This window comes from Phocoena phocoena, chromosome 3 (assembly GCF_963924675.1).
Source record: "Phocoena phocoena chromosome 3, mPhoPho1.1, whole genome shotgun sequence".
Taxonomy (NCBI): Eukaryota; Metazoa; Chordata; class Mammalia; order Artiodactyla; family Phocoenidae; genus Phocoena; species Phocoena phocoena.
The window spans coordinates 127,558,487-127,574,186 of NC_089221.1; the positions used below are offsets into that span (position 1 = coordinate 127,558,487).

The following is a 15,700-nucleotide window of genomic DNA, read 5'->3' on the forward strand; positions in this document are numbered from 1 at the left end:
ATGAGGTATCACTACCCACTCACTAGAATGGCCAAGATGAAAAAAGAAAACCAATACTAATAGTTGATGAGGAACTGGAACTCTCCTACATGGCTGGTGAGGACCCAAAATAGTACAGCCACTGTGGAAAATAGTTTGGCAGTTTTCAGTCAAGGAAAACATACACTTAACCCTATGACTCAGCAATTCCATTCCTAGGTATATACTCAAGAAAAATGAAAATACATATTCACACTAAGATTTCTAGGCAAATGTTCATAGCCAGTTTTATTCATATGAACCCTAAACTGCAAAAAATTCAATGTCCATTAACTGGAGAATGAATAAACAAATTATGGTATATCCATACAATAGAAGACAACTCAAAAATCAAAAGCAAAAACACGAACGAACCTCATAAGCATTATGCTAAGTGAAAGAAGACAGACACAACAGACTAAACTACTCCAATTATATAAACTTCTAGAAGAGGCACAATTACAGTGAAAGAAAGAAATCAGTGGTAGTCAGGAGCCAGGAGGTGGGGGGGGGGGGTAAGGAAGTGACTACAAAGGGGCATGAGACAACTTTTTGGGGTAACGGAAATGTTCTATGATTGTGGAGGTGGCTACATGGCTATACACATTTGTCAAAAATCAAAGCATTTTACACTTAAAATTGGTGAGCTTCATTATATGTAAATTATATCTCAATAAAGCTAACCAAAAAAAGCGGGGTTGGGGGTGGGGGAACTGTAACGAGATACCATTTCACAACCATCAGTTTGGAAAAACTTGAAAGAAGTCCAACAATGCTAAGAGCTGCTGGAGATCTGGAGCAATGGGTAGTCTACTCATATATTATTAGTGGGAGCAAAAATTGGTAAACCATTTTGGAGAGCTAAACATGTACACATCTTAAAACCACCAATTTTACTTTGTTATATAGAGAAACCCTTGCTCTTGTGACAGGAAACACACACAAGAATGTTTCTAACAGCACTGTTGTCAGAACCAAAAAATTGAAAACAACCTAAATGTGAAGAAGAGATCTGTGGTAAGTCATGCATGAATCACCCATCATCACAACTACATACCACAGACAAACCTGATAGAGATAAATTGTAGCAGGATGCACAAAGCATGGTTCTATTTGTTTCAAGTTGAGAAGCATTCTTTGCTAGTGGCTACATACATACATGAAGAAGTGCAAAAGCATACATGGTTTTTTTCAGATGACCATCTGAATTCAGGACTGTGATGACTATCTCTGTCTAGAAGGCAGAAGGCGGCAGATGCAGTGGGGGGAAGGCTATACAATGGGCTTACACTGTTTTGGTTATGTTTAATTTCTTAAGCTGGGTGATAAGTTCATAAAAGTGTATTATTTCTATAATTAAAAATAACTTTTTCCAAATAAAAAGGACTCCTGTTGAAGGTGACACTATAGCCCCTTGCAAGAAAAGGCAGCAATAACATCCTTAAGTACAGTATTTATATTTTAAAAGTTGCCTTAAGGCAATTATGAAAAATAATTATGTGAAAGAAATGTTTTAGTAATATTTTAGAAAATCTGAATGTTTTACCTAATTGCATTTTTAGAACTGGTGATTTATTCTAAATGTAAATTTGAGAGACATTAAAAAGTTACTGCACATTACTGACACAATGGCTTACTTACAAATAAACAAACAGTTCTAACTAAAGTGGTTTCAGGGCTTCTCAGACACCAGTGACATCATGGAAGAAATGAAATTACCTGTACTCCTTAAGAACTCCTAGTATTCAATTATCACTGTCAAGATACCCTAGAGGAGCTAGATTTCTAGAAACAAGCACAGCCTTTAAATTCTGAAAAATAAATTCTCCAATTCTAATAGCTTACAGTCCAGAAAGTATTAAAAAAGCACTTACAGAGTAACAAACTGAGAAATCTATCTGGATTTCTAGGCTTCCTTTCTTTAACTTGATAAAAAGAAACAAAATACAAACATGGAAAAAATACACTTTAACTCACTGAACTAAGTGCCACTTTGAGGTTGCTTTCTACATGTAACATAAATTCATAAACAAATTCAAACAATTTACTTGCTACACTGACATTAAAACACACACACAAATATTTACTGACAATCTAAGAAGATGCCACAGATACTTTCCAATATAAATCACAGTTCAGGAAATGCCTACCCACCAATGAGCATTTTTAAGGGACTTGTTTAGTTGGTTTTTTGTTTTTGAAGAGTATTTTATCAACATAATGTATGAAGTTAGAAAAACAACCAAGAGCTCAAGCATTCTAAACCAAAGGGTGAACTCAAGAGAACCAAGGATTAAGTTTTAAGAATAGAGTTGAATCTAAAGGAACTTCACCCATATTTACTTCCAAGCTATGTAAGAATCTGTAGAAAACTTTTAGCTGAAGTCCATCTTCATTTTAGTTATGTCAAATAACATAATGAGTTTTTAGTTGGCTTCCTCATGTAAATAGTAAGTTGATTTTTTTTCTTTTTTTGCGGTACACGGGCCTCTCACTGTTGTGGCCTCTCCCGTTGTGGAGCACAGGCTCCGGACGCGCAGGCTCAACGGCCATGGCTCACGGGCCCAGCCGCTCCGCGGCATGTGGGATCCTCCCAGACCGAGGCACAAACCCGTGTCCCCTGCATCAGCAGGTGGACTCTCAACCACTGCGCCACCAGGGAAGCCCCAGTAAGTTGATATTTTTAATGGAAATGTAAAAATGGGAATTTTTAACAAATCTAAAAAGTTTTCACAAAATTAAACAAACGAAATTTCAGAAAGAAAAAAGACAATGGGGAGTTAGCAGTGCTGCTGTTTATATAAAAAATAAACAGCAACTCAAGATTTTGAACTGATTGTAATAAAGTTTCTACTCTCTGATATTAACCATGGAGTACAGGATATGAATAAAAAAGGAAGTTTCCTAATGAAGGTAAATGCAACCTCTGCTTTGAAATGCTCAAATGATGGAAAGGTAATTTAATACCTTAGGTTTTCTTTAGGTCCAAACATACATAACTTTCCTGTTTCACTTATGATACATATAGATGTATCTTTGAGCATGTGTTTGAATGCTCCAGGATAGATACTTGGACATGTAATTTCTGGGTAAAAGAATAAAAGCAATTTGAAATTTTAATAAATGTTGTCAAACTGCTCTCTAAAATGGCAGCAGACAAAAGAACTATTTTCCCATATTCTTGTCATACTACCAGATTTTTTAAATTTTGCCAAATCAATGGACGAAGTTTTAATTTGCATTTTCATGATTACTGGCAAAACTGAACTTATCTTTTTGCATATTTATTGACTTAAAAAAAATCACCTCACCAAGTTGTGTGCAAGAAAAAAAATCCAATGTGCACACTTTGGTTATTGACCATCTTTATTTCCATTTCTGAGAGCTGCAGTTCATATCCTCTGACAATTTCTTTCTTTCTATTGGGTAGCTTTCTGATTTCTAAGGGTTCCTTATTTTTGGTTATTTATCTTTACTGTTATATATGATCCAAGCTTTGTGACTTTTATCTTTTAGGTTTGTTCATGGTGTGTTCCACCATCAGGAGCATTTATTTTTTATGAAGAACATTAATCTTTTGATTCTAAAAAAGTATCAGATTTATAAATGCTATTTTACCAACTTTAAGAAAATGAAATAGTTTACCAAGTCTCAGAGGAAACATCACAGTCCATATGAGAATGTGGGAACATAGAAGATTTAATGACAAAATACTCTGAATTTATCACCTACCTCTCAACAGGTAACAGAAATAATGATTTGTGTGCAATTACAGCACTGCCGATTTCACAAAATCTCATGTTGAAGTCCGCCTCACTCACCCACAGATTTGTCTGCCATGCCCACATCTCTAGATGTCCAGCGACAAAATCCACAGGCCAGGTAATAGGCTTTCTTCACCGTGGTCTTGGCTGGGTCATCTGGAAGCTGTGTGGAAATGCTTGTTGCCCGAGTGGAGAGGGTGTGCATACAGCCAGGACAGTCAAAGCAGTTGGCGCATCTAGGACACGACAAACAATCATTGATTCATTCAACAAATATTTACCGAGCACCTACTATGTGCCAGACATTGCTCTACATGTTAGGAATTCAAGAGAGAACTATAAGGGAAGCGTGGCTCTCAAGCAAAAAGAAATTAAAAAGTACTCTGAAGAGGCTCCTACAAACTTCATTTTAAAATTCCAAAAGTATTACGATAATTATTTTTAAAAATGCAATCATCATCAAAGTTCCTGAAGAGTTACAGCATGACCCAATCCTACTCCAGAGAGGGAATCACGGTTAGCAGTCTGGAGTTAACTTTTAGACTCTTTTACAGACCACAAAGATTTCTGTGGGACAGAGAAATGTCACAGCTTATGACTTTAGAGAGAACAGACCAATTGCACAATGGAAAACTGAGAGGCAACAATACAATAAGCTGTGAAACTGGGTTTGGAAAATAACTGCTTGTTTGCTGTGCCAGAGAGCTGAAACAGATACCAAACAATGTTACCAAGATGAAATGTTTCAGAAGGGGCATTTTCAGGGTTTTCTGCTCTCTTTAGTCATTACTCTTCCTAGTGAAACACTCAACATTCCCCTACAGTCCTCCCCATGCCTTGTTATTCTTAACTTTCCCACCATCTGAAATTATCAAGATTTCACCTCCAGTCCTGGACTTGTTCTGACGTTCCATTCCATAACTCCAATTTTCTGTGTTATTTTGCTACTAGGTAATATCCTCAAATAAGGATAATAATAGTACCCACTTCATAGGGATATTCTGAGGATTAAATGACAAAATTTAATGTATGGAAAGCATACAAAACTGGTTTATAAGGAGCTATTTCTCCGGGACAGGAAAGACAAAACAGTGGTTCATATCCATGGAGGTACAGAGGTGTGACTGGTTACAAAGGACTTCCACACCATGCTAAAAACCAAAATGGCACCAGTAGCAGTGAGTACCAGATCTTGCTTTTTAATACCAGATCTTGGTTTTTAATACCAATCTTGGTTTTTAATACTACCCAGATCTTGGTTTGCAATACCAATCTTGAATAAAAGGTACCAGGGCTCCTTGGAGAAACGGCTAATTCTAGGACTGGAGCAGAAAATATAGAGGATGAGCCTGGAGTAAGTAAGAAAGTTCTCAAACAACTGAATAACACTTCGCTCCTCCTCACTGCCATATAATGATGGGGGTATGCCAAAGGGAGAAGGAAGTCTACTAAAAGAGGTCCCAATGGCCAAAGCCGGAACAATCTGAATTAAAAAAAAAAAAAATAGTAGTACTGGATTATAACCTAAAGTATAAAATAAATATTCACAAGCCCATACTGCTTGAAGTAAATGACTAAATAAATAAAAAGGGGAGAAGAGAAAAATCTTCCATACAAAAGAATTCCAAGTAATACATGGAGATAGCCTTCATGGAAGGGGATCATAACTCCCCACTATTTAAGTGTGGGCTGTAATAGTGCATTTCTTTCCAAAGAGTACAATATGGGAAAGGAGAAGAAAATAAAAAGAGTAACTTTACATCAGAGAAACCTGACAAACACTAGCTCAAGCCAGGTAATCAAAGTTAACATCAATAGTGATGTCATGTTGGTGGTATATACCTTTGATATGATGTGATGAGAGATGCACTTTACCTGTGTGGTTCTCCTCCCCACAACACATTCCCCCAGCTGAAGAGAAAAACATAAGACAACTTCCAATTGAGGGACATTCTATAAAATATCTTACCAGTACTCCTCAAAACTAAGGAAAGTCTAAGAAAATATCACAGCAAGAGGAGCCGAAAGAGACATGACTATTAAATATAATGTGGGTATCCTGAATAGGATCCTAGAACAGAAAAAGGAGATTAGGGGAAAACTGAGGAAATCTAAATAAAATATAGAGTTCATTTAATAATAATGTTACCAATAATGTTCATTAGTTGAGACAAATATACCATACTAACATACGACATTTATAATAGGGGAGACTGGGTAAGGAGTAAACAGAATTTTCTGTATCATCTTCACAGTAATTCTTAAGTCTAAAACTGTTCTAAAATACAATTTATTTTTTTAAAATGAAAGTTTCACCTTTGGCATAAGTGATGCTAAAAAAAGAAAAACAGTTTGTTAAAAATGAGAGTTAATTCCATGTGCTTTTTTACCAGCTATTAAAGAAACAGCTGGGGAAAATAGAAAAAATTGATCCCAGTCTTACCTATTCTTTTTTAGTTTGGCTTCAGCCGATGGCATATTCTCTAAACAACTGGGACAATAATGGGAGTCCACCTAGAAAGAAACGAGAAATCAAAAAATCGAAGGAAAAGACATTTAGCTTGGCTTGTATATATGCCTATGCCAATTAGTGAAATTTAAATTACATTATTCTGCAGCAGAGGTGAGAGACCATTGATCTGGCAAAGAACCTGGACTGTTTTCAGCATCGGGTTTATTCTTCAATCACCTGTTGTTTTCTTAACCTCTGGATTTCCTGAAATCCTTCTGTTTTTCCTTTCTGATCTTTCCTATTCCCTTTCATCAGGGTTTTATGTATTAGACGTGTTAAAACATGTTTATGTAAAAGAGCTCTATGATAATCTAAAAAGATTAATAAATAAACCCAATTTATGAGGCTGTGATCAAATATCCTTCTATCTAGTCTAGCTTTGTGTGACTGCAATAACTTGGCCACACAAATTGTTAAGAGATTTTAAAAGTTTTCCCATTACTGAGGTATTACGTGTTCACTGAAGAAAAGCATACATTAACATTTACAAAGTCAGCTGTAGCCAACCAATTAGAGATTTTTAAATGGCAAATTAAACTACTAAGTTAACAACACAGTCTTATTGTATTTAATGCAAAAACACAGTACAAAATTAAATTCATTGTATTTTTTTAAGGACTAAATATTTTCTTTAATGTAGTAGATCCTATTTGATAATTCTAGAACTCTAGTCACCTGCAGATGGACAGATTCACTTGAACATAAATACTATGACAGAAACTGTTTTCTTTTTTCATCATCTGCTTATAAACAGAACCACCTTTGAAAAGATAAAGTTACTGCTCAAATAAGTCTCCAGGAACACAAAATATAATACTGTTAACTTATATTTGCACTTACTCATCATAAAAGGCAAAATATAATTTATTCCTCCCTGTCCCCTTTCCAAATTATGCTCATCCCTTCATATGCAGCTCCAACCCCAGGCTTGTCATTTGAAATTTCTGGACTGCTTCAGCCCTCACTAACATCATCCTTCCCCAAACCCTAATGGCCTCCATTTCACAGGTGCACACCAGTCCGTAAAAGATTCAGTCACAGACTGAATGTCCTAGCTGAAGAGATCCTTACAGATTATGGAGACTCAGCTCCCTAATGATCACCAAATGAGAATCTAATCCAATAAATTCTAGAGGTGGCGCTGGGACAGCATCCTAAAGAGAAAGGACCTGCCAAAGAATAAGCATACAAAGTGCTAATGGAGATGGAGAAAAAAAAAATCATGTATATAATACAGCATTGATTTTTCTCTTGTGTTATTTAACTGCTTTCTCTGACTATTCCTAACAGTATGAAAAATATTCCCAATAAAATAATAATTATTCATAATGTGTAAAATGGCTTATAGCATAGGACATATTCTCATATGCATTTTTAACCGTCCAGGGATCCTCACTCAAGTCCTCTGAATCAGGCTGCTTGGTTTCAAATCTTGCTGCCCCCTCCCACCCACAAATTTTTGGCTGTGTGACCCAGCGCAAACATTATATGCCTCTTTCTTTAACTGTAAAGTGGTTTTTAAAAAAGAGTATCTATTCTAGTTTGTAGGATGATTAAAGATTATGTAAAGCACATGGCATATTGAAAGTACTGAATAAGCATTAACTATGTATTATTACTAATCAGCTTTTCCTTCACGAGACTGCAAGTTACTCAACAGCAAGATTTACGTCTTAACGCGTCTTTTAATCCACAGAGCCTATTGAATGAACAACATGTTCCAAGTGCTGCAGAAGTTCTGGGGTTTTGTTATTTGGTGATTTTTTTTTCCGGGGGTCTTTTACATTTTGAGCAATCCCACCTCCAACGCCCACTTGCGCCAGTGAAGGTCAGAAATGTACCCTCAGGAGAAGCGCCATGAATATAACACTTTGAGCTTCTTAAACGACAGACCCGATTGTAAGCGCTTTTCACTCAGCTCACCCCATCCCAACCTCTTATCTGCTGCAGGCCTTGGGCTGGGTCAGGAAACATAACAAGGCAGTTTGGAAGAGGGCCCAGTTTCTGCCCAAGCAGGGGCAGAACTTCCAGGAAGGGAGGGGCTTGGATGAGAATGCCCGCGGACCTCCCCACTCCCTCAATCAATGCTGGAAAGACGATATCTCGCCCCTCAAGTGGCCTGAACTAAGCATCCCCATACCTTTTCTCCCCCTGACCCACCCAATAACCAACACCCACCCCCCGAAGGAGATGGCCAGGGTCCCCAAAGTCAAGTTTGTCCCAGAGGGCGCTCTAGAACAGAAGGGCCGCTCAGCCCCACCCAAGGCCGCTCCTCCTTTCCAAGTGACAAATTACGTACGTATAAGCAAATTAAATCACAGGCAAATCTGAGTGACGGAAGGCAGAGCCAATCAGCATGTTAGGAAAATTACCACCCGCTGGTCGCGCTGACTAGGAGGAACCGCCTCCCCCCTCCCCCAACACACACACTCTTCATGGGACGACTGCATTACCTCGTGAGACACACATTCCAGCGACCGCAGCTCGCTACAATAGCGGCAGAAGTAAAGCTGCGAGAGCGGGGCCCGAACCTTCTTTTCTCCCTGGACTACGTAGAGAACCCGCTCCGATTGCAGCAACGACGCCATCTTTAGGGGGAGGAGCCAACGACGCTCTCGTCGCGTCACGTGACTCGAGAGCGAGCGTTTCCCTGGCTTCCCTCCCTACGTCTTTCAACGTAGACTTTGACGTAAGGTTTCCGAGCTAGAGGGCCTTTGCGCCGGACGAAAGTCAAAGTGCGCATGCTCGTCTGGGGTTCCCGGTTTTCACCCCGCCTCCACCTTACCTCTCCAGCATTTTTGAGAGCGTCAGCCGTCTGGGCTGAGCTTAGACCTTTTTTTGATAAGTACGGAGTCGCAGAACAAATCCATACAGACACAGTGCGCTCCTTTCCTTTGTTTCTAACAGAAAGGAAGGCTGCTCTTCTGTTTTATTTAACACTGCCTCTACCGCCCTCACCTTCCAGACAAACATCCGGAAGTTAGGGAGGATCTCTGAGACAGTTTCATCGGAACTGGAAAACTAAGAGTCCACACCAGCACTTTCTTCTGACAGTCTCGTTACCGACCTATAGGAAACTTTCACGGACGTTATCTCGTTTGAAGTTTCTTAGATTGAGCTCCTCCCCGCAGAAGCCATATCTCATTCATTTTCAGGTTTTGCATATTTAGCGTTAGGACTAAGTCTATACTGTGGGTGTTCAATAAATATTGCTTAGTGAAGGAGTGGAATCAATGAATGAACAATGTTGCTAGGTGTCGTTTACATTTTTCTAGTGCATAAACTAAAGCTTAGACATGTAAAATAACCACTTAGAGCTGGGCTGGCAGAGACTGGAGCCGATGTTACCTGCCATCACTTAAGTGCTTTTTCCTTTGTACTAATGTTGTATTATTACCTATCTGATATTAGAGTTGGTGATTGAGAAGAAATAGAACTGAATAGTAATATTAGTTGACGTTTATTGAGCATTTACTGAATGCAGAACAGTGTCAAAACTATACATACATTGTCTCATTTAATTTTCACCAGAACTTCAAAAGGCAGGTACTATCATTATCTCTATTTTACAGTGCAGGAAACCGAGATTGGGGTGCCCTTCTCTTCTCCCAAGAAAGCCTGGCCATCTCAACTGGGGCAGACTGAGATTCCTCTGCTCTGTGACTGGTAGTCAACAGTAGCAGAATCCCCAATGTGTAGGTAGGGACCAGCCTGGGCCCTGGGCAGCAGCAAGGCACAGGCACTGGCACTGCAGACAGGCACTGGGAGCAGAGGGAGAAAGTGAGTCATAGGAGGATACCCGGCTTGGTTTCTGAGGCTCCCAGGGCCAGCCTGCTTCAGTTGGTGCTGGCAGGTTTTACCAAAACAGACAACAGCCACGGGTTGGAGTCTGCTGACGCCTGCTCTAGCCTCCTGGGTGGACTGAATTATCATATACTAGAAAGATTCTAGTTCAATACTTGTATTTTTCAAATGGAGAAAATGAGGTCCTGAGTGTCAACATGCCCCAGGAACATGCCCCAGGTTTTCTCACTCCTGGTACAGTATTGTTTTCTAATTCCATAAATGCAGTTCCCTGCACACTACAGCAGTTCATTCATATTCACAGCAGAGTAAGAAACCAGTTGCTCTTCTAACAACACTTAAAAAGAGAAGAAAGCAAATACAAGGGAAACTGGAACATTAATTGATGGCCTACTCATTTTTGCCCTGGAACTTTGCTGGAATGCACCATTCCCATTATGGGCACATGAGTTTCACACCTCTAGAATGCTGTCTGCTTGGCTTCAATAGTAATTTCCCAAGCATACCTCAAATCTAACCAAGGCTTGTTCCCACCCCCACCCCCTTCTCTGCTTAGTAGAATAACCGGAAGCTAATGCTAATTCTGTGGCACCATGGAACACTTCCTCTGTGCTCTGCTGAGGACGCAGGAAGGTGAGATGGGCATCCTCTTTCGGCTGGAGGATGCACAGGGTGACTTCAGGTTAACCACTGCAGCTATTACCCAGTTGCTGCTAGTACTTAAGGCAGACCTCAGGCCCCTGAGGGGCTGGCTCATAAGAGATAGCTGGTGGCCATGCACTCTCTGTGCCCACTCACTACTGAGAACTCGCAACTGACACAAGAGACCATAGCTCTCTGTGAAAGAAGGGTAAAGTCATGGAGCTATAGAGCTAAACATGATCTTAGAGACTAACTAGTTCCCTCCCCTTATTTTCAAGATGGAGAACTGAAGCCCAGAGTAGGGAAGAGACTTGCCCAGGTTCCCAAAGGAAGATAGAGGTGAAGCTAGGGTTTGAATGCAGGTCTTTGTTGCAAGTTTATTTGCCTTCACTACACTTTGCTGGACCTCCATCTCTCCACAATTCACCATCCAACCCTAAAGCTTGCTTCTGGGAGACCACCAGTGTATTGTTTGTTGAATTGAATAAAAGATAATTGAAAATTGAATTCCAGCCTAACTCAGTATACTATCTTCAACTATCTGGAACTTGCTGCAGATGGAATCCAGTAACTAAAATTTTTTTTCTTTTTGGTCTTTAAGTAACTGCTTCTTTCAGAAGGTAAAGGAAGAAATAGGGGAAGGAGACTGGTCACAATTTTAAATAGGGTGGTCAGGGTTGGCCTCATAAGAAGGTAAGATAGGAACAAAGATTTGAAGGAGGTGAGGAGAGGGCTGGGTGGCCATCGGGGGGAAGAGTCTTCCAAGCAGAGTCTGAGCAAAGTCTCTAAGGCCTAACTGAGGCACAGCAAGGAGGTAGTGGGGCTGGTATGGAGTGAGCAAGGGAGAGAGGTATAGGGGATGAAGTCCCAGAGGTAATGGGGGTGCAGCTCATGTAGGATCTTGAAGGCGTTTTAAGGATGTTGTATTTTGCTCTGAAGGAAGTGGGGAGCCATTATAGGATTTCACGCAGAACAGTGATACAATCTAACCTACATTTAACAAGGGTCACTCTGGATACTGTTTTGGAAATGGACTGTAGAGGGACAAGGATAGAAGCAGGGGGTGAATTTGGAGATTACTGCAGTGACCAGGCAACAGGCAACAGTGCCATGGACTAGGGATTCTGACTATATTTTGAAGTAGAACTCACAGGATTTCCCAATGCCCAACCGTGGGAAGACATGTACATAGACTTTCATATGAAGGGTAGTTTGGAGTCAGCAGAGATGCCCTTGCTAGGCTGGGGGAAAATCCATTTCACGGTTCAGCCAAATTCAGCTGCTGGGAGTTTATTTCCTCAGAAATTATCAAGACTCTCTCTTCTCCTGGAGGTCAAAATAAAAACATCACAGAAAGGATCACTTTTATATTTAGAGGAAGCAAACTTGTTTAGTCTCTAGTTTACTTTGTTCCAAGTCACAAAGCACAGTGATTGCCACACAGGGAAGCATATTTCACAAGAAGCCCAGAGAAAGAGCCAGCCCATTGCTAAACACATGAATCACATCTTTGGAGCTCCAGCTCAGGCTGAGAATAGGAAACTGGTGTGGGAGCACCCAACACATTTGCAATGATGCCAAGGGCTCTTCCAAACGAGCTTTACCTTTCGCCATGCAGGTAAAATGAGTTAAAAGTTAAAGTGGGGGAAGAGATATGGGAACATAAGTATATATATAACTGATTCACTTTGTTATAAAGCAGAAACTAACACACCATTGTAAAGCAATTATACCCCAATAAAGATGTTAAAAAAATAAAAATAAAAAATAAAATAAAATAAAAATGTTAAAGTGGGTAGAGCACAGAACATAAGTTGCTACGTATTTGTTATTCGGCCACAGTTTAGTCCAGTCCCTTCATTTACAAGTGAGAAAACAGTTTCAGAGAGAGGAAGTGTTTGTCTGAAGTTACATGGATCTCCAGCTTACTTAATGAGCACTAACTAAGTTGATTTCTTTTCTTATTTTTGGATGCTTGGGATCTCCAGGCTTGCCCACACTCTCATCTGTGCCTCTCGAGTGCCTCTTACAGTTCATTTCTGGGAAGCTCTTTTAGACTTTGAGCTGTCACTTTACATGAGAGAATCTTTCTGCCCTCCCAGGGAAGTTCAATGGGATGTTTTGTTACTCTTGACCACCTGTAGAAGCCAGCCTGCAACTTGCCCTTCAGTGGTATTTATACCCTTGTGTATTCCCCTTCCACATTGTACCAGGGTTGGACTGTGTGACCAATAGCATACAATAGAAGTGGTGCTGACCCTTCTGAGATTAGATTATGAAAGTCTGTGGTTTCTATGCTGGGTGCCCTATTGCTGTGTTGGGTGCTCTCTTAGATCACTTGTTTGGGAAAAGCAAGCTGCCGTTTTGTGAGCAGCCCTATGGAGGCGCTTATGCAGTAGGGAACAGCCAGTGAGGACCAAGGCCTGCCAACAACTAGTGAATGAGCTTGGAAGTAGATTCTCCTGTTCCAGTCAAGTATTGAGATGACTACAGACCCAGCTGACAGACAGCCTGACTGCAATCTCTTGAGAGACCCTGAGTTAGAACCACCTACCTAAGCAGCTCCTGGACTCCTGACCCTCAGATACTGTGAAATAATAAATGTTTGTTTTAAGCTGCTACTTTTATTTTGAGACAGGGTTCAGTATCAGTTTTATTTTGATTGTTTCACTTTGAAAAAATGTAAATGCTAAGAAGTTTTGTTCACATGAATAGGTAAAAGGAAATGAAAAGTTTTTCTCATAGCATTGTCACACAATTCTTTGTATTTCCTCTAAGTTATGTACCAAAAATTCCATCATGAGCCTCAAAAATTAATTTTCATGATTTGTTAGCTGACAATCCCATTAGTTACTTCAGCAATTTTGTTGAAAGCAAAGGATTATAAACCTCCTGTGTTGCAAAAGGTCTTGTTAAGCAGAGATTAGCGCCATTCATTTTTCCACATCAACACCCTTATTTTGGCTGGTCCTGTTGTTTGGTACCCAGAGGCTTCTGTCCCTTGGGGCAATGCACCAAGGTCAGATTAGCCACACGTGGGGTAGCGGGGAAAGAGGAATGTTTTTTTCTGTAAAATGAGAGAAGGGCTGTTGAGAAAGAGGAGGTTGGAAAGGAGACTCAGTGTTCTCAGGGAGATCATTTTAGGAAGTCAAGAGTCTAAAAATTGGTTTCTTTACAAATGAATGTGCCCATGGACTCCTGGCAATTCTTTGTGTGTCCCCAATGATATTCCTAACCTAGTATGATTAATTTACCTCATCTCAGTTTCCACATCTGCCGTTTGGGACTGGCATTATCTAAATCACAGGATTAATTTGAGGATGGAGTTAAATTACATACCACATGTAAAGCACCAAGCACAATGTCAGACATAGAGTAGGTATTCAGCAAATAATGGATTCCTTCCCCACCTTTCCAACTTGACATGCCCATTTCTTTTTTACATGCCCAGTTTTATGCAAGTACAATTAATAATATATTTTTCATTTAACAGACTAAACAGCATGTTTTGAAAGGTTATGTTGGGGGAATTCCCTGGTGGTCCAGTGGTTAGGACTCCACACTCTCATTGCTGAGGGCCCGGGGTTCAAACGCTGGTCGGGGAGCTAAACTCCCACAAGCTGCACAGCATGGCCAAACAAATAAATTAATAAATAAATAAGGTTAGGTTGGGACCTAATCAAACTTAAAAGCTTTTGCACAGCAAAGGAAACCATTAACAAAACAAAAAGACCAGCTACAGAATGGGAGAAAATATTTGCAAATGATATGACCAACGAGGGCTTAATTTCCAAAATATACAAATAATTCATAGAAGTCAATATCAAAAAAACAAACAACTCAATCAAAAATTGGGCAGGAGACCTAAACAGACACTTCCCCAAAGAAGACATATAGATGGCCAATGGACACATGAAAAGATGCTCAACATTGCTAATTATTAGAGAAATGCAAATAAGAACCACAATGAGGTATCACCTCATACTGGTCAGAATGGCCATCATCAAAAGGTCTACAAATAATAAATGTTGGAGAGGGTGTGAAGAAAAGGGAACACTCCTACACTGTTTTTGGGAATGTAAATTGGTGCAGCCGTTATGGAGGTTCCTTTAAAAACTAAAAATAGAACTACTATATGATCCAGCAATCCCACTCCTAGGCATATGTCTGGAAAAGAGGAAATCTTTAATTTGAAAAGATACATGTATCCCAATGTTCATTGCAGAACTATTTACAATAGACAAGATGTGGAAACAACACAAATGTCCATCAACAGTTGATTGGTTTAAGATGATGTGGTATGTATACACATTTTATAAAATATACAATGGAATATTAGCCATAAAAAATGCAATACTGCCATTTGCAGTGACATGGATGGACCTAGAGGATATCATACTAAGTGAAGTAAGTTAGACAGAGAAGGACAAATATCAGCTGATATCACTTACATGTGGCATCTAAAAAAATACAAATGAATCTGTATACAAAACAGACATAGAAAACACAATTATGATTAGAAATGAAAAAGGAGAAGTAACAACTGACACTGCAGAAATACAAAGGATCATGGGAGATTACTACAAGCAACTATATGCCGATAAAATGGACAACCTGGAAGATATGGACAAATTCTTAGAAAGGTATAATCTTCCATGACTGAACCTGGAAGAAACAGAAAATATGAGCAGACCAATCACAAGCACTGAAATTGAAACTGTGATTAAAAATCTTCCAACAAACAAAAGCTCAGGATCAGATGGCTTCACAGGTGAATTCTATCAAACATTTAGAGAAGAGCTAACACCTATCATTCTCAAACTCTTCCAAAATATAGCAGAGGGAGGAACACGCCCAAACTCATTCTACGAGGCCACCATCACCCTGGTACCAAAACCAGACAAAGATGTCACAGAGAAAACTACAGGCCAATATCACTGATGAACATAGATGCAAAACT

The 15,700-nt window shown here is 39.6% G+C and overlaps 1 protein-coding gene across 2 annotated transcripts in view; it reads right to left on the bottom strand.

Annotated features, from left to right (window-relative positions):
- DCTN4 (dynactin subunit 4) overlaps positions 1 to 8,899 on the bottom strand; it is a 30,324-nt gene extending 21,425 nt beyond the window's left edge. Inside the window, exons 1-3 of one of the 2 annotated variants that reach the window (XM_065874029.1) lie at positions 8,748 to 8,899; positions 6,226 to 6,296; positions 3,840 to 4,018 (exon numbers count right to left, since the gene is read on the bottom strand). In XM_065874029.1, the coding sequence (XP_065730101.1) occupies positions 3,840 to 4,018; positions 6,226 to 6,296; positions 8,748 to 8,882 (385 nt within the window). In that variant the 5' untranslated portion in view covers positions 8,883 to 8,899. The remainder of the gene's footprint in view (positions 1 to 3,839; positions 4,019 to 6,225; positions 6,297 to 8,747) is intronic. The other variant, XM_065874028.1, reaches the window with a different exon arrangement.
- Positions 8,900 to 15,700: the final 6,801 nt, after the last annotated feature.